This window comes from Notolabrus celidotus, chromosome 15 (genome assembly GCF_009762535.1).
Source record: "Notolabrus celidotus isolate fNotCel1 chromosome 15, fNotCel1.pri, whole genome shotgun sequence".
NCBI lineage: Eukaryota > Metazoa > Chordata > Actinopteri > Labriformes > Labridae > Notolabrus > Notolabrus celidotus.
Window position 1 is genome coordinate 13,680,809 of NC_048286.1, and position 19,889 is coordinate 13,700,697.

General features: G+C 39.7%; 1 protein-coding gene and 1 long non-coding RNA gene across 3 annotated transcripts in view; both read left to right on the plus strand.

The window, feature by feature from the left end:
• Positions 1–19,889, plus strand: part of pth1r (parathyroid hormone 1 receptor) — an 84,715-nt gene that overhangs the window by 19,918 nt on the left and 44,908 nt on the right. The window contains exon 1 of one of the 2 annotated variants that reach the window (XM_034703847.1): positions 7,173–8,295. The exons of the other annotated variant lie outside the window; for it this stretch is intronic. Coding sequence (XP_034559738.1) covers positions 8,227–8,295 — 69 coding nt within the window. The 5' untranslated portion in view covers positions 7,173–8,226. Of the gene's footprint in view, positions 1–7,172; positions 8,296–19,889 lie in introns of those variants that run through there. 2 annotated transcript variants of the gene reach the window in all.
• LOC117827306 lies at positions 2,150–5,911 on the plus strand. Its single transcript, XR_004634184.1, has 2 exons — positions 2,150–2,286; positions 5,653–5,911. It is a non-coding gene; the product is annotated as an uncharacterized LOC117827306 (long non-coding RNA).

The window sequence follows — 19,889 nt, forward strand, 5'->3', positions numbered from 1 at the left end:
GGAAATGGAACAAAGGGATATATTAATACTGAGAGCCTTTTCTAAAAGGAAGCTTCATACAGGTTGTGCATGCACAGCAACAGATAATCGAAGAACATGCTAAAATAAGTCAAATAAACTTAATTTTGTTCTTTCAGCAAGAGAGCTGTAACATTTCTCACCTTTGAACATCATATCAGGAAAGTTGTTCAGTCCTGTTTCATTCAATTAAGACATCATTCAAGATCAAAGTCTGCACGACTGTAACACCCTTTTCTCAAGTGTGACCCAAAAATCACTCTCTCGCTTCTGTTTCATCCTAAATGCAGCAGCAAGGCATCACTGGTTTTAGATGAGATCAGATCACTCCTATCTGTGCTGCTACCTTACACTGGCTCCCTCTCTGGTCTAGAATTCATTTTTGAGTTACACTGATCACTTTTCAAACTTGTTTGGATTACATTTTTGAAATGTTGACCCCTTATGAGCCCGCATGTCACCTTATGAAAAACCTGTATCAGATAGTTGTTTGTAATAATAATGATACAAATAAAGAACAATATAATGAAATAAATTTAAATTCAAATAATAAGATTAGATCAAATATAATAACATAAAATACAATTAAATAATAATAATATGACCGTTATGGCTCAACTGATACAACATATGTTCCAACATTGCATCCTCTCAACCGTCTTAACATTTTTGAGCTTTAACCATCCAATAATGGCACAAAAATTAATCTTAGTAAATCTAGATTTAGTAAAAGGCATGATGTAAGCACAATATAAAGACCCTTATATATTTTTATCTTCAATTTGCCTTAAAGTAAGAAGCTTTTGTTTAATTTGTTTCATAACCAGTTTTTAACTGGTTATGAAACAGTCTCAGTTTAATACTGATGCCTATGACCTACAAAAGCAATTCAAACCATCAGCGTGAAGATTGACTTTTTCTGAAGTAACTTTGAAAAGCTGTCACGGTGTCCGATTTGCACAAAGCAATTTTCAGCTCGCAGTCCTCAGAATCCTTTGTTTACATGTTCACTGGCAGTTTTCTGATATGAAGTCTGTTTTCTAGCCCACAGGAGGCAGGAGGAGAGTTTGCTTTTGAAAAAATACATTGCAGGCATGTACAGGACGGGATCAGCAAAGAGATTAGACTTACCAATTCTTATGGGACCAGCGAAATCATTAAATGAGGTTCCGCAATGGCAAGCAAGTCAAGATAGTGCTCTGATGGAAGCCATTGTGTATCAGCATATTCCAAGTCGTCAAATACTCATGCTTTGACATGGCCCTGTATGTCTTATGCAGATGCACAGGGTAACCTGTAAGTTGGCATGAGAAGCACCGGGCTTTCACTAACTTCAGTGTAAACCCATCTGTAGTAGTGATGGTTGTGTGAAGTAGAAGAATGACCAAGAGGGGCCACCAGGTTTGGACTAATACATAGGCCAAAAAGCACAGGATACTTGTGTTTGTGTCCTGTGTAAAACAAAAGTCGGCTTCAGTCACTGTTTTAACCTACCCCATACTGCCACTACTAATGATACAACGTTATGCATATATAACCTTTAATAACAAGAGGTTACAAAGTACTTTGACAGACAAGAAGCATACAGAAGAGCAAAGTACAATAACCCAACCGCAAAAGAGCCCAAACAACATTTATCCCATCATCAAATAACACAACACAAAAACAACCCAGACAATCAGAATTAACCCAAGCGTCATAAGATACCATAAGAACCTCTAAGAACCCAGCCATCATAAGAACCCAACAACATGAACCAAAGCCAAAAGGACCGAGAAAATAATATGTTTAAAGGGAAGAAACAGTAAAAGAGTAAAAGCAGTAAAAAGGAATAAATGCAGTAAAATAAGCGTGAAAGCAGTAGGGTGAGATGAAAGCAATAAAGAGGGATAAAAAAGTATGCAAAAGCATTTAAAGATAAAAGAGATTAAACAAATTAAAACAAAATGAATAATTGCCAAAAGTTTTTAACAGAAACTAAGACAAAAAAGGAAAACATATGGGATAAAAAGCAAAAGATGATGGGTGTAATTATAAGACGACATCATATAAAAGCAACTCTATAAAAGTGGGTTTTAAGAAGTGATTTAAAAGACGTCACTGAATCTGCAGGCCTCTCTCTTCAGACAGGTTGTTCCAAAGCTGAGGAGGTCCTGATGGAAGAAGCTCTATCTCCTTTAGTTTCAAGCCTTGAATTTGGAATGACCTTAGGTTTTGCACCTGAGCATCTAAGGCTGCAGGCTGGCTTGTAAGGAGTCAACATTTCTGGTATGTAGCTTGGAGCCAGACCCACATGTGCTTTAAAAGTGATCAGTAGAATCTTAAAATCAATTCTAAAAGTAATGGAGATCATAGTGTAGGGGGCTAATATCAGAGTAATATGATGTCAGATGTCTGTTCTGTTAAGTATTTGTTTTGTTGATCTTGATTTGGCTGAGAAATCATGAATTTTTGATGACCTGGGATGAGAATGCCTTGTTTGAAGTCTCATGAAATGTGAAAGATTGAAGTTGGAGGAAGAAGATGTGGCTCACTTTGGTGTAGCTTTTTCTTCTGGTGAGCTATGTGAGTTAACTATCAGTGTGGCTGAACAAAGAAAGAAAAAATCTATGAGCAAAGTACAAAAAAACAGTCAACAAAGGAAAAGGATTAGCAGTGGTACAAAACCATAGAGTGTACAAAGCATGGATGTGGTCTCACTGGTTTCTGAAATAGTGACATGAAGCCTAAAGATGGCAGCTGTCATATTGGAAATCCTGACTCCTCCTACATTTAGACTGATCTAGAAACTGCAAAAGAGGTGGAGTTGAGGACATAGTCTTCCTGCTTGGCAAATAGCTAAAATGCACCCACCTGTTTGTCAAATCCGCCATGCCCTGATTAGGCATCATTTTTGGCCTTAAGGCTGATTTATACTTCTGCGTCGAATCAACGGCATAGCCTAGGCCGGGGGTCCATGTAGCTCCCGTACCTACGCAGAGGCCTACCCACGTAGCTGACGTGCACCTCCTCCAAAATGTAACTGCTCGTAGAATCAACGCAGACCACAAGCCCTGTGCTTGGTCCGCTTGGCAGCATTGTGTTCCCCGCATTTACAGCACTTCCGGGATCCCGGACATTGGACGCACATCAGCCGTGTATTTCATCTCCTCCTCTCTGTTCTTCATGTTATCGTGTCTGCATGATAAACAGCAACATGTGTCAGCTGTAGATTAACATAACACGCTCTGAATTGCTGTGGAAAAGTAAGCAGAGATCGTAGCGTGGCCGGAGCAGGCGACCGGCTATCTGAGAGACCACACTGCCCTCAAGCGTTTTGGCGGAGAATTGCTGCGCGTCATGGACACATCGACGCACAAGTATGTAGTGCCCATGTCTGTGTCAGCCACTGCTGCGTTGGGGCGCCGCACAAGTATAAATCAGCCGTTAAGGGTAGGTTTTATGCACTTCCTCCAAAACCAATGGCCTGCAATTACCACTGAATGCCATAGGTTCCACCAGAGAGCACATGGCAATTTACAAACGCAAAATCACTAAATATTATTAACTCATAGGCCAGGCTTTTAAGATTTGGTTTCTATCTTTTCTTGCTTCTGTATCAATTTATATTAATGTGTCCATAGAAGGAGATCAATGGTGAGAAACACATAATCACAAAAGTCTGCATACAGCTATCTTATACTGTGTGCAATACACTATTTATACAAGGAACATAAACTTCTCAAGAATGCTGAAATTGTGGGGCCTGATTGTTAATAATGAATTGCATGTCAAGTGAAAGGCACATTTATGTCTCAATGTGCATCCTGTTGGCTGCCTTTGTAATGAGTGTATAGAGAAATGAATGTTTAATCTGGTGTCATATCATGTGATGACAACACAAGATTCCTCATGAGGATGCATGACATGAGCTGGAGCGGGCTTTTGTGCAGAATCTGTGCTCCCAGAGTGTCTGGAACATATGGCAGAGGATGACTGTGATGCTGAAACATTATTCTCTCTTTGTAGATAATGTTGTCTCAGTCCATCACAGCAGTCCATCACTGTGAAAGCTTTTACATCAAAGTTATCCCCAGTGTATCTTTGTCTGTTGCTGTATTTCCTGCTGTGTTACTAACAGTTGAGAGAGGAGACGGGGAATTACACAATTAACCACTACCTCACAAGGTTAAGTATATGGAATATTTTACTAATTGAGCAGCACTTTGATGCTTGCTGACTATTGAGAAAAAACGTGTAAAAAACGACCCACCTCTTAGCCATAGACTGTAAAAATAAAAGGGACGTCCGATCGCTCAGCTGGAAGTGAGGCTTCCACAAAAACTACTCCCCCTGGTGGCTGGCTGCAGTATTGGTCAAAAACTCAGTCTCCCCCATTCATTTCAACGGGGCTGTGGTCGAACTTTAAAAAATAAGTACATGTCGTACAAATGTTTCTCACATCCGTATGCTGTGGTGATATGTAGTTATTATTTGACTGTTTTGTGTTCAAGGCCTCTTCTTTTTGGTATGTTATAAGAGGTTAAAAAAAGGTGTTTTACTTCCGGATTCACTTTGATTGACAGCTGCAGTAGAGGGAAACTCCATAGGATCTCAGGGCAGTGCGCTGTAGGGCGGAGCTCGTTACCGTGGCAACACAGAAATTACTGTGGCAACACAGAAATTCTCTACTGCGCAGTCTAGCTGCAAAATGTTTTTGGGAAACGGCGGAGCAACACTGTCCATTTTTTTTTTTACAGTCTATGCTCTTAGCTGATGGAGTTTCGAATTTACCATAGCAAAGAACTACTGACAACAGCCACTTAAGCATTGTTTTTTCAATTTGTCCTCAGAAATATGTACAGCCATGACCAGCAGGACACAATTCAAGCGTTTTTTTTTTCTGTCACCTTGTTTCGGATGAGTAATGTTAATATATATAAATTTCTTTGCTCATTAGCTGGACTAAAGTGGACTCAGTGGCCTCAGAGCAGCAGGTTTTGGCAACAAAATCAGAAAGTTTTCGCTAAAATTGAAACTTCAACACCGTTTTTTTCAAATTATTCTCTGGACACCTCACAGCTGCATGTCTTTTTAGAAGAACTGCATATAAATATTACTTCGAACAGAGGTGTTATTTTCAAAAGTAAAAAAAAAACAAAAAAAAACTCTTGTTTGGTTCTGAGAAACTCAAGCTTTGAAAAGTAGGTTTCCACACACCCATGTCTGAGATTGGTGTTGACAGATCATTTTATGCTGCTGCACACACTGGGGAGAAGAAGTACTCAGAGCCTGTGCCTGAATCAAATGAGAATACAAAAAGCTGTTGTAGCCTACCAAAGTAAACGTTTTCCAGTTATCAGCTTTATATAATTGTTACATTCAATTTAAAAAGCAAAGTATCATTTTTCACACTATTAGATTATTCATATGGATGATGATTCATTTAATTTGTTGTGGATTGTGACTAATTTCAACTAATAGATGTGTTATAAGGACATTTGGTAAAGTGGTTCACAAATCAGGGTTAAGACCCCTCAAGGTCAATCATAAGATAAATCCTGTCAGTTGTTGCATGATTAATGAGAGAGGAATTGGAGAAAAATATTTTGGCTGTACATATGTCTATCTATTCATTCTCTTTCCCTTATCTAGGGTCACATAGACAGCAGGCTATGCAAGCTGACCAAGACATCCCTCTCCTCAGCAACCTATTCCAGCTCAAAGCTTCCAGTGTGACACGCAGTGAGAGATATTCAGTAACGACTTCCTTTTTTTCTGCACTTTTAATCGTTTATAAAAAAGTCAGTAACACAAGAATCAAGAGAGACTATATCTAGTGCTGAGTGTTAGGTGTCCTTATATGCAGGCTTGAGATAGAATAAAGCTATTTTCCTTTATTGGAAAACCGCCACTAGGTTGTCCAGACTTTTTCTTATGTACTTTCTTATGCCTGATCAAACACTGGTGGGTGATACTTGTACCACAAACAGAAACCAGAACACTTCTGAAGAAAAAAGTCTCCCTTGTCTATGGAATCTGCATTTATATGCAGTTTAGTAAAGCCTAAATCAAATGCTATCAGATACAAAGACATTTAATCACAGCGCTGTTCCAGCCTGAGCACAAAGAGCGATCCATAGAGACATTGTTAAAGGAATTTGGTGTGGAGGAACTCAACTGCATATAAATGCAGAATCTGCTAAGGGTATTTTTAAAAGGGTATACCTAAAAATGTAACTTCCTAGGTCTAGACTTTTTTTTTGCATAGGAAGAATAGAAACAGATATGTGTTCTTGGAAAGCTCATGAAACTTGTGATGTGTCTTTATTTATTTTAAAAACAACCCTTCATGGTCGTTATTTTCTAACATAGTGGATCAAATAAGGAAAGATGATAAAGTTTGAAGCAAATTAGGTTCCTTTTGCAGTTATCACCATCATCATTATTATTATTACCCATGCTGCAGTGGGGTCTGTGAGACCTCAAACAATAAGGAAGTGGATGTCAAAGTGAGGCCAAAGTCAACAAAACATGCATGAGTGAAATAAAACAGGCCAGAATCAGACGTGTCTGAAAATAAATGTTCGGGTAACTAAAAAAGCATTTTTTTCTGCCATGAGACTTTTCATAAATTCTTCAGCTATTTATTTCTGACAATACAATGTTTAATGTCCAAACATTAGAAAAAAGTGTCACGGACTGTTAATAGAGCTTTGAATTAAATTCACAGCAAAGAAGCAGAAGTTGCCTGATATATAAACGGTCATCTTCTGCATTATGTCTCGGTAATCCAATCCTATAAGACTGTTCATAAATTCTTCAACTATTTATTTCTGAAAATCCAATGTTTAATGTCCAAACACTAGAAAAGGGTGTCAAGGACTGTTAATAGAGCTTTGAAGCAGCAGAAGTTGCCTGATATATAAACGGTCATCTCCTGCATTATGTCTCGGTAATCCAATCCTACTAGATGCAACTTTTTTGGGAGACTGCAGGGGGAAAAAGCGGTTTGGCAAAAGCCCTGCGATCTGTTGAATGTAGAGTTTGTTTGAGGGGTGAGAAAATATGTCATTTCGGAGTCGTGGTTTATTCCCACGTAAGAGAGTGCGCACCAATCAGAGGCCGTTACGCGCCGCCCTACCTGCCTCCTCTCCGCCCCCCCTTTTCCATCCACATACTCACTACTGAACACGACCTGCCGCCTGCCACATCTGGAGCCGCTTCACTACACGACAAACTTCGACTTTTACAGCAACACTCAGGCGTGTGCGCAGTGTGTGTCCGTCAGGGTGAATGTTGGCTTTCTCTCGGTAGTAAGTAGAGATTTTTGAAGTTCAGTTGGCGTTTCTTGTCTTTTTTCGGACCTCTTTTTTGGCCCCGTTTGGGAGTTTCATACATTCAGTTGCTGTACAACTGCCATGTTAGTTTTAGTTGAAGCAGAACGCGATTTTTCTAGAAAATAACACACATGACACGTTTCCAAGTTGTGTTTTTACACTGACTTACAAGAAGCCAGTGAGGGCTAGCGTGTTGTGATTTAATGAAGTAGAGAATTCAATGAAAAGTCGTCAATGTCACGCTGTTTTTATGGTTAAATGTTGCATTTAAAGCCTGTTTTGTCCCCGCTGTTCCACTGAATGTTGCGTTCATGGTGACATGAGTCACATAGAATCAAAAAAGAGAAACTCAACAGCGACTAAGTGATGGAGTGACACATTTCGGGTTTGTTATTTTAGTCCAACACTGATCTAACATTTGGAAAGGGAGACTGGAATAAGCCATAAGGCGCTCAGCCCCATACTGAAGTGTTTAAGTTAGTCTGAGGGGAAATTTAAAAGACCTAAAAATACAGCGTTGGTTTCTTCCCCTACAAAGAATCATTTGAACTTCCCACCGCAGAGCGAGAGCGACATAAATAGTTCTGACATGTGGATGTAATTTCAGAAGAAGGGGAAAAAAAGGGACAGATGCAGAGAAATAAAGAGAGAGAGCGGGCTGAGCCGGAGCATATAGTCAGATTATAGGAAATTAAATCGAGGGGCAGAGCGAGGCGATTACCGAGTTATGATTTCACAGGCAGCCGTAAGCATCGCGAGGCCAGATGGAGTAAGAAAAAACACAAGTCGCTCCACTTTGAAGAGAGTTAAGTAGCTTTAAATCATCTCATCTGAGCATCATCAGCATCTGTTTGAGCGCCGGAGAGGTAGACCTGCCTCAGGTCCGGTGATGGGATCCGCTCTGCTACTGCACAACCTGGACTTTCTGCTTATCTTACTACTCAGCACTTTGTGTCTGGTAAGTCAGATTGGTTTTTTTTGTTGTTGTTTTTGTTTTGCATACACATCAAAATAGGGATTTTGTGCAATAAGCAAACTGTTACCTTGATGTTTCATTTGTAGTCTGCAGAGGTTCTGTGATGCCTCCTGATCGTGCTGAGATCACTGCAGCATGTCAGATAGCAGGCAGATGAGCAGCAGTTATTATTGCAGTGGGCTTTTAGGTGTTTTGCATCAGGTGATATTTGCAAAGATGTAAAATGCAGCAATGCATGTTAAACCTGCAAAAGTTTCTCCCGTCTTTTACTCTTTTTTTGAAATCTGCACATCACATCTCTTTCAAATGATTGCTCACATATGATCAGAAAATATATTCATCGCCAGAATAAAAGATATGAACAGAGTAACATTGCCTCAAAACTTTTAACTCATAGAATGATAACTTTATTTGCAAAGCACTGGAAAAAAAATGACTTACACGTGCCTGTATAAAAGACAGCAGAGACAGCAGAGCTATAGGCATCATGGGTAAGAGAGATTCTGCAAAACTGAATCTGTGCTGCATGGTTACGCTTCTCGAATTGCTATGCTAATAGATGCAAATTAATAGTACATGAGATTCCTTTAATGGAGACAGTTTTGTGTTGACTCAAAGACCTTGACTGAAGATTTCTGTGATTGGCTTTTACACTCATCATACCGCAGTGTTTGTGGAAAGTGGAGCCTTGTAACCTAGTTCCTGTAATAGGCAGACTATTGTGTGTACTACACATTACTCCACTGATTGAACTGAGGTGACTCAGAGTCAACATTTCATTCAAAACTGCAGCAAAAGGTCCTGAACAATTCCAATACTCTGATTAAAGTTTGTAAGGACAAATACATTGTGATTTGTTGTTGCGCTCTCAAAAATTGTTGTAGCTGCATCCAGAGGGTCTGGTACACACACACACACACACACACACACACACACACACACACACACACACACACACATACACTTACACAGTTTGCATGCAGAGAAATTGGTTGTGTGTGTTTTGGCTGAGGCTGTTGTGCATTCAACAGGCAGTTCGCCCAGGCTCTGAGGTATGGTGCATTTTCCCACTGATGTGGTCCATCACTGCACCGCAGTGGACCTCGAGGCTCATTGGTTTAGATGGCAGAGGAAAACAATTATAACATAGCTGTGTATTTATAGCTGATTCAACATTCAGTCGTTAAAAGGCTCTGTCTGTGAAGGATGTTTACCCGCTTTTTTAACTTCGGTGTTTGCTTAGTCTTCCTCTCCACAAAAAGGCAATTTCTTTTTCCCAAACTGTGACCAAACGGGACCAAGATTTCACCAAAAGCCAAAATTAACAGTGGAAAGTCTGCGTCTGTGTTTAAAGAAAGAAAACAAAACTTTTTTAAACCAGGACACACAGTTTCAAATTGAACTGGGCCACTTTCTGCAGGCGCAACACGCTAATGATGATTTCCTGGTCTAACGTAATGAACTGGTCGCGTCTATAAATCACCACTATCTCCCGGAAATTGGCTGATAACGGAAACAGACAAGGAATCTGTCGTCATTGTGTTTTACACTTCAGCAGGCATGCAGCAGTGACAGCTCACAGACAAAGAACAACCTCACAGAGCCTTTGTTCACTGTGACTGGCTGCCTCACTTACCCAGTTATTACATTTATTAAGCGGAAGCAGTACTCACAGGGAGCTCAGTGAGTGTTTAATTTCTACCTCATGACTCTGTTTTCCCTCCTGATGACTTGCATGTGTCTAGATCATCAATGGAAGGACTACAACATGTATCTATCTACTATAGCAAAGTGTAATGCCAGATCTGGACAAAATGTGGGCGTAAATACTGTTGCGTTTTCAATCAATGTTGTATTGTACCAGAATACTTTGAACCATCAATTTTGCACATAATATTTGAAGTAGAAGTGTTCACTTTTCTGAGCAAAGAGCCTCACATAAGAAATTCACAAGCATGATCAATCAGTCTGAAACTACAGGATCAAGACTGTATTCACAAAATCATCGAAATGCATGTTTACGGAAGGAACTGCACTGTAACATGCACTCAAACAACACTTAGTAATAGAAAACACTTCCCTTTCTTTTGTCCTTTATAATTTAAAACGCCTGTACAGTTCTGCTTCTGAAAGGCACTGACTGCACCACCCTCGAAATAATCTTTCAGAGTAGCTTCATCCATTTCAAATTACCCTGAATGGAACTTCATAACGTAGAGTGTGGGATAATCTCAACTCAATCTGTCTCCAGTAATTAGGGGCAACAGATTACTTCTCACTAATTCATATGAGCTGCATTGGTGCATTTGAGCATTTGTGAAAAAGGCTTTTTACGTTGTGATTTATTCTGCGTGCCCTTTAAATTGATTCCAGTGTGAGTTATGATAATGTTTTTGTATCTTAGTTGAGAGTCTGGAGGAGTATTGACTATGGAATAAAACCTCCCCCGTAACTGTGGTCGCCAAATTGGGTTGTTGCTGAACAATTTTGGCAAAAGAAAAAAAGTCTTTGGAGTGTTGGATTGCCTGTTTTAATTGTGCTTATTAAAGCCTCATAAAAGCTTTCTCAGTTTTACTCTTAATTGTCACACTTAAAAAAAGAGCAGGGTATAAAGTGTTGCAAAGATTTAACATTTCTCATCAACAACTTACAAAGTCTACATTTATATATGTTTTGTTTTATTTTGAATATTTTACTTAAAATTTAAAAAATAAATGATTATGGAAAAAATTGGAAATTGAAGTGGAAATCTGGGGTGTAGGTACACAAAAATCACAGGATGGTATTTAAGTCTTGGTTCAGTTCATTTTTTGATACAGTGGAGGAAACAATTGCAAAACTGAATGAAATTTCTTTCCCTTATTTGAACTTAGAAAACTTCATTTTTACACATTGTCCTCTGTGCAGCATTGACAGTTCAGGCTTTTACACCTGACAAGCCAGGCACTGCCTGGAACTGACACCCATGAGTTTATTGAGCGAACAGAATTAATTATTAATGCCCTTTGAGCACAGAATAAAACACACTAGCTCTAGATGTCCATCCATCAGTCATGAGAGCTACAGAAGATGCCCTGAGCAAGTTGCGCACAACAGTAGCGTCTGCTTGTTCATGAAAACCTGATGCCGCTTTACTGCTGAAATGCGGATGAGAAGGACTTTCTCACGACTCAATCTCCTCAACATGAGTTTAGATCCTGTGTTCTCAACAACAGAGTGGTTGTAGAGCATCTGCTAGAAAAAATGCCAATGGCATTTGTTATCGCCTTGGCCTGGGTAGAATTACCAGCAGCAGGCTGTTTAAATGCAAAAGCTGCAATGCAGTGCTCTTCTTCCTAGTTGCAGTGATATTCATATTTGAGTTGTTCTGTGTGAAATTCATTAACAAGTTGGACGTGTTGCCAGAAATGTACCTGATTACATCTGAACAACTGAGGCACACTCTTCTTGTCTTACTGTCTTGGTCTGTTGTTACATCTCTGAAGTGCTCCCAAACAAGAGACCTTAATGATAGTGAGGGATCTTCATGCTCTTGCTTCTCATTTGTTGTGGCTGCCATGCTGGGCTAAGCATGCTATGTGTGGTGTGCTCTGGTCTCAGATTTGAAGTATCTTTTGTCCTGCACACATTCGGATCAGTATGCATCTGCACTGTAAGTCCTGTACCAAAGCTGTCCAGTACACATGTGTGCTCATACACCCCTTGTAGAATATTGCTATACTCGCACACTTGTACTAACTGCGATAATCATTTATTTTTCAGTCCAACCCAGCAATAGCTCATTACCTCTAAAGCACACCCATGCATGCACGCACACACACTAATCTCCCCAATTAAAGTGTGCACCAATTATTCATTACCATTTGAATACCACATGGCACCTCTTCAAGAAAATTACAGCCTTTTTGCTTTTTAATTAAGTCACCTCTGACCTGAGCCATCGCTCTCAATGGGAATTATACTAACAACAAGCCTGTGGCTGTTTGAACTCATTCAGAGTTTTGAAAGGAAAGGTTTTGAAATCACAGCTATAGTTTCTATTTCAAGTAAATCAATTCAAAGCCTATTTGAGAAGAAAAGCCGGGCAACACAGAGAGCACACGTAACCACTTTTCATGCTGCATTTAGTGTGTGAGTTCAGGCAGTTGGGACGTGGCTTTGATCCGGAGTCCCTCTTATCAGGCCCCATGAAGAAACAAGAGGGACAACAAAGGCTTGCCAGGCTCAATCGGCTCATCTCCGCATTCTCTTAGCTGGGCATGACTGTCATTTCTTCTGTCTTTTATTGAAGAGCAAGAACTCCCTTAGACATACTCCTACAATAGAGATCTTCAGTGTGTATGCTTCACTTGTTTGAAGGATGAGTTTTTGTTGTTTTCCCTTCTCTTGTATGTGTATGTGCACGTGTGTCTGCAAATGTGTGGGTGAATGATGCATGGCCTGACTTTGTAATCTGACCTTTACTCCTTCCAAGTGCGAGCAGAAGCAGCAGGAGGTGTGTCACCAATGATTAAGAGGCAGAGAGCAGATTTTGGGTCAGAAATCACCAGAATTTGTTTGCCTGATTTCAGACAACTTAGAACGTGTACTGTGTTCTGTGAATTCTTTTATTTTAATATCTTTATCCTGATTTATGCGATTTTTGGCTTGACTTTTCCAATCTTAAGTTATAATCTGAGCATCACAAAGACTTCTAAGAGCGCCCACATTGGTCAAATTGCTCAGATTCATCAGTCCATTTCTGAAGTTGAAATGTCCAAACATGCATTGCTGTTAAAAAAAAAGTAGCCACAAAATAAATTAGGCAGTTAAGGTCACATAAATCCCCAGAGTCCACAAAATCCTGTAGGGACTGATTAACTGTTGCTTTGCTTGAGCTACTGTGCAGGTTCACATCTACTGGCAGCATGGTAAACAGACCAGGTCAGGGGAATACTCTCCGTCTGGCCATCTGAATCCACCAAAACACACAATAACACAAACACACACATGCACACATATCCTGCCTTATAATCTACAGTATAGGTTGTCTGAGAAAGAAATGGCTTAATCAAGCGGCAACCTCCGGTCTCAAAATATGAAGCCCATGCGGAAGTGTTATAAACTGCAATTAATCGAGAATCTGCTTATCAGAAGATATTAAGATTACGAGTTTTTGCCCAAATAAGGACAGGACTGACTTGACTCCCGGATGGGAACACATAGCTGTTGGCTAGGAGGCTCAAACTCCGCCTCTTTACTAGGGGTGAGTATTGCCAAGAACTTCACGATACGATACCTGGTACCAGTATCACGATACATCACAATATTGTGATACATTGCGATATTCTACACAGTAAACTAAGAAAACATAGGGATGGTGTATATGTAAATCTCACAATATTACTCAAAATTGAAAAGACAAATTAAGTCAAAACTATTTGATTGAAAACAACTTTTCCACTTTATTGTTTTTGAAATACTGAAGTCGTATTTTAGTTCCAACTCGGCTAAAATGTGAATTTTTATTATTACAAAAATATTGATATTGAGAGTTGAAATATTGATATCATATTGGAGGTCAAAGTATCGCAATATATTGCTGTCTTGATATTTTTTCCCACCTCTACTGTTTACGTCACACTCTACCCGGTTGAGTTCCGCATTTCCAATATGACTGCTGCTGAAGATTGGTTTCAAAACATCACTCAGGAACACATGGATGACGTCACGGATACTACATCCATTATTTATACAGTCTATGGACTTAATGCATTTTGAAGTCATTACTATGTATATCTAAAGGGGATCAAAACACATTATAAACAGGAAACTTTTATTTCTTTGGTCGTAGTTTTTTCATGTAATGTTCAGCAGTGCCTCATTATTTCTGCTCTTGCTGAACATGCCTTGTTTTGACAGCTGCAGAGGTCACTAACAGACAAAACAGAAGAGCAGTAAGCACAAAAGTAGCTGCAAGCTCATTTGTATGTTGGCATATTTGCCACCATACCTTCAGGTTAGAACAAAGTTTGATCAAGAAAATAGATTTTCCTCCAGCAGAGAACTCCCACTGCTGTTTAAAGAGCAGAGCTCTGATAATAATTGAGCAGGGTTTTTTTAGAACTTGAAAGTTATTGTATGTTCTTCGCCTGAAGCTACATCACAATGTCTCATAGCTATTCATCCTGACTAAATTAAATTAAAGCCCAATGAAATAAGCAAATTGACTAAGGGGCTGGTAGATGGAGCTCCTTGTATCAGATAGTAATTCCCTCTGTTTGATCACCTAATACATCGAGACTGTTTTGAAACATGCTCCCGAGACAGGAGCAACACAGTAACCGGGTGTTTCATCTCCTCCAAGTAAATTCAATTTAAAATTTGATATAGCTTGTTCATTTGCAGCTGCTGTCCATCTTCCCATTCTCGAACTCACTGTTTTGTCCATCAGGACTCCTAACATGCAGTGAAATATATAAAAAGAAGCCATAAGGGAGATCCCCTGCTGATCAATTAAAGCGTCTCCCAAAGTTTTACCTTGTTTTTAACGGTCAGCACAATAAGTTGTGTTGCGTTCCTCTGGCTCTGAAACAAGCAAACATTACCCACTTTCCTCTCTGTGCACAAACATCACTGATGTCTGAAACAAGTGAGCCATACTCACTCTTTCTGCTTGTGTACTTTACTTTCATACTAACTGGATAATGATTTGGGCTGATGATGACATGCTGCTGTGCGCATAAAGAAGGGTTGGGTGTGTCTGGGGTGAGGCAGATACCATACATATCTCCATACACTGTCAAGGATCCAATACATCAGTGATATATATGCATTAACTACTGATGTGATACCATATGTTTCACACCCCAATCACAATGCAGTATGATTCAACACAAGCTGACCCAACAGATTGATGCGATGAGATGAGTTTAGTTGATGTAAAGGAATGATGCTATGCAGTTCAATGAGTTTGATTATTATTGATCAAATCCAGTGTTAATTTTGTTAACGAAATTAGGACGTTAAATGTTCGTCAACGACTCATTTTTTCATGACGAAGTATATCACTGATAATAAAAACTCTGACGAACATATGTTGTGATTTTGTTGACGAGACGAAAACTTTAGTGGCGGACCGTCCATGTTTTCCCCCGCTGTGCATCTAATCTTTAAAGATCGAAGCGATTCATTCCAGTGACAGGCTGAGTTATTATTTGAGGGGCGCAGTGTTAGGTTGGTCATTACCTGCAGCAGGAGTGCTCTGTGAACCAGCTCTCCCCGCCTCCATGCATCTGTCTCATCTTCATTGATGATTTTTACCCCCGGTGTGCGTTAGTGACAAAGACACAACCGGGGGACGTCTGTTTAATATTTGACGTTTGCCGCTCAGCGTCCTAAGCTTGATTTGTTCCAATTTGGTGATACATCAGACACATTTAGTAAGTTTTGATAAACTCCTTGTTGAAATATGCAGATGCATTTCAGAGTGCCGTGAACTGACTGTCTGTCCAGTGCACATGTCACTGCAGGTATATTCGAGGACCGTCGTAGATGTGCAATACAGTCACAGACATCAAGAAGGTTTTCTTTTGACTTCAAGCAGGGACAGGCTGAATTATTTAACTTTAGATGTTACACAAGCAAAAGTGTTAAAGGGGTGAAAACTTGCTGATTTTAACACTTGGTATAACCCTGTTACTAATATCTGATCGACTACATGGATTATTTAAAGAGTGAAGATGTTTCTGCAAAAATCAAAGACTAAAATGTTTTCAGTTTCTGTCGATTAAAACTAGACTAAAACTATAAAGGGCTGAAAAGACTAAAATGTGACTAAAACTAACAGGTAATTTCATCTAAAGACTAAGACTAAATCTAAAATTGCCGCCAAAATTAACACTGATCAAATCACATGAAGAACTTCACAAACTGACCTTCTTTCACAAGTCCTGTATGAGTGTAAATGAAGTAAGTTAATAGATTGATGACATACTGTGATGCATCAGGTTCAGCATCATTCTGTGGGGAACACTCACTACTACTCTCAGAGGTTGTATAGTAATCCAGCTAAAGTGAGCTCTAGCTTTTTAATTTTGTGACATACTGATGTGATTTTTAACAACCTTCATTTGTCGTGATCTTGCACTGCACTTCAGACACTGAAGCATTTCATAGCTTTAGTTCTGATGGCACTTTACTATGTATATTTTTTGTAAATCTTTCATAAAATATATATGACATGACAGCTGTATCTGAACAGTCTAATCAGACACTGATTCTTGATTGCTATCTTGACTGTGGACCACTTTGACGGATTGCGAATGAGCGCATGAGAACACTCCTGGCAGGCTGTAGAATTGAACTACTTGTTAGAAACTCAGTCATTACAAAACATCCTGTTGGCTGAAGCATGTGATTTTTTTTTTCTGTACTTTGAAATTCAGTGTGTAATATTTCCTGGAAACTTCACTCTTCAGAGCGCCATATGTTTGTCCCTACCTTCGATTGGATGTGAGTGAGCAGTTCTGCGGGGGGACAGTGGGTCAGGAAAGCTTTTAAAGTAGAATATTTGTCAAATAACTGCATTCACCACAGGAAGCTGGCAGCTCTTTGAGTTCGGACTACATGCACTGCACTTACTCCTCGAGTCAAATGTCACCTTATCGAGTGGCTAAAACACCAAAAATAACACGTTTGTAGCCTGCTGCCTGCATTGAGACTTTCTTGTTATTGTGCGCGATGCACTGTCAAGAAATGAGAATCAGCTTGAGTGCACAACGTTGAAGGATCTTAGAGGGCGTTTTCTGGTGCACAGATGGTATTTATACCAGGCATGCTGAGATGTAGTTTCTCCACCCAAAGGGGCAGATTTGAGACATCCTGTTTTGTAATTTACTTTTACAGCATGTAATGTGGATTTAAGCAGCACAGAGGTGTAAACTCTGTATCAGCTGCTGCTCTACACGGTCCATTGCTGTCAGTGAGTCACCCGTTGTCGTCACTGGTCAGTTAACATGTTTGCTTGAATTTTCCTGGGATCAGCAGCTCACAGAGGCAACTTGTAGTGTGGAAAAGCCCCCTCACACGCATATCATTATGCTGTGTATTTCTCTGCAGAGCTTCACTGCAGCTGAGAGGATTCCTGGAATACCTGCATAAATATCAAATTAATAGATCTTTCCGTAATCTACTGCTGTGGTTATCTCTTTCCCATATTGACTGACACATTTCTCAGTTTTTCGAGGGCCCGTGAGTCAGACTCATAAGGTGTGTGTTAATAGGTGGGTCTACAGTTTCACCAGCATGGTAAGGTTAAACCGTGGCTGTGTTTGTCTCAGGAAAGGGCCTTGTTTTCTTGACTTAGCCTGACCTCTAACTTTTTACTTCCTAACTGTTCCACTTGAAGAATGTGAAACTCAATGCCACTTTTACACCTCTGTGAAAAAATCACACCTCCATCACATACTTTTAATGATGTGCCCTAGCCTTATGAACTTCAGCATTCATACAGATCCAGTCAGCCAGCCAGCCTTGACCTTCTTTATGCCTTTTTCAGTAAATATGACACATTCATTTTCTCTTTTTTGGCACGTAGTGACCCTGTAAATGTTGTTGCGACAGAGCAAATAAACAGCTGTTGAGAAAAGACCAGAGGACATAAAGACGATATTTTATTCTAATCTCTGAAAGCACATTTCAAAACCAGAGTTTGAAAGGGCTTTCCTAAGACAGCAAAACAAAACGGACACGTTATAATGATCAGGTTTCAAGAGAAAAGTGGATTTTAATAAATTTAAGTGAAATAATACAACATAAAATAATACAACATAAAATACAACTAAAAGACTTTTAAATAAGGAAACTTTGAGGATAATCAGGCACAGCTCTCTGATAAAAGTTTGTTTTAAGGTGAACTGACACCAGAGATGCTTTCCAGGAAACTCTGTGACAGTTTCACTCTCATCCCTCATCTTGTTTCTCTCCCACATTGTGGATGTGTCATAAATGAAATGTGTTTTTTTCCTAGAGAGTCAATGTTTGAGAAGAAAACCTGACTTTTGCTTGATGTAATGATGGTTATCTGACAAGTTAAAGCTTTAGACATGTCAAACTTTTGACACCTTTCAGAGAGAACGGCGACATCTTCTCTGTCCATCTTTGACAAAGCTGTCTGATTTTCACCTACCACTCAGGACATGCTGAGAATGTCCTCTGAAAAAAGTCTTTTCACCCCAAATTCTTCCAAGAAATTGTTCAACTGACAGACGGCACGCTGATTCAAACAGAACAATTCAAGAAGCAAGAGTCTCACTGGTTGGCTGCCATGCAGGGCTGTGATGACCTCGTCTAAGGTGGTTCTTTCTTCATCAGTTAGCTGCTGTATCAACATTGTGATGCAGACTTCCTCATGGGGACTATGCTTGGAATCCCAGAGTACCTCAGTAGAGTCGACATGTGAGAATTCTCAGCTATCTAGATGCCTTTGACTGTTGGTTCTCCTCGGCCCTGCCCCCACTGTTGCTTGAAAGGATTGAGTTTCAAATATACAGAAGCCCCCAAACTTATTCTACTCCCTGAAATGCATTAGGAATAAAGTTTGTAGACGGTTCCCTGAATTATCAGGAGCAAAAGGAGCGAGATTTAACACATCTGATCCAGTTGTTTACGTGATTTGGAAGCAGCTCAAACCTCGGGCAGGAATACTCCCCCTGGCACATTGCTCATGGCTGAGAGGAGGCCACATTTCTTAAAAGGACCTTTATTAGTTTCATTGCAAAACTCTGGGGCTTATGGGTTTTCTAAGTACGCAGCTCACAGCTCCAGATTTTCCAGCAATAAGTAAGAAATCCTCGCTCTGCAGTACGGGGAAATCGCAGCCAGTTCACATTTAGATAACAGTGCGAAGTTTGGCTGGACTTAACCTGCATGATGGAGATTTATACTTGAGCCAACACAAGCTCAAACTCTAAATGTGGCTGTAAAGTTTGACGTGAAGTCATTACACATCTTAAACCAACATTTTGCATTAGAATGATAATATACAGTACTCAAGAGATTTGATATGTATTTGGAATAGACTGCCATTTGCAACTGTAATGTTTGGTATTGAAGGTCGAATTCATGAATGATTAATGTTTGGTATCATCACTAAATGTTTTACATCATGTCTTTTTCCGGCACTATAAGATATTGCTTATTAAAGTTCACATTTTTTCCCCAGTGGTTTGGTGATATGTGTGTGGGGACAGACTCCAGCCGGCCCTGTGGGGAGCCTTGTATGCTCAGTGATATAGAAAGTGAAATGAATAAATAATGGCGATGCTAATGAATCGATTCACAGATACATTTAAATCAAATCATTTATGTTTCATTATGTTTCTGCTGTCTGAGTTGCATAAAACTCATTTTTTATGTTACATTTTTCAGCAGTCATACCATGTATGCTGCAATGCACTTAATTGGATTTCACTTTTCACCCTGTCCGCTCATCACCTGTCTAAGCTGAGTGAAAGTCCTGCAAGATCCTGCAGTATAAACTGTCTAATGATGACTCATCAAACTCAAAATGTAACCCTCAGTCTAAAATATCCATG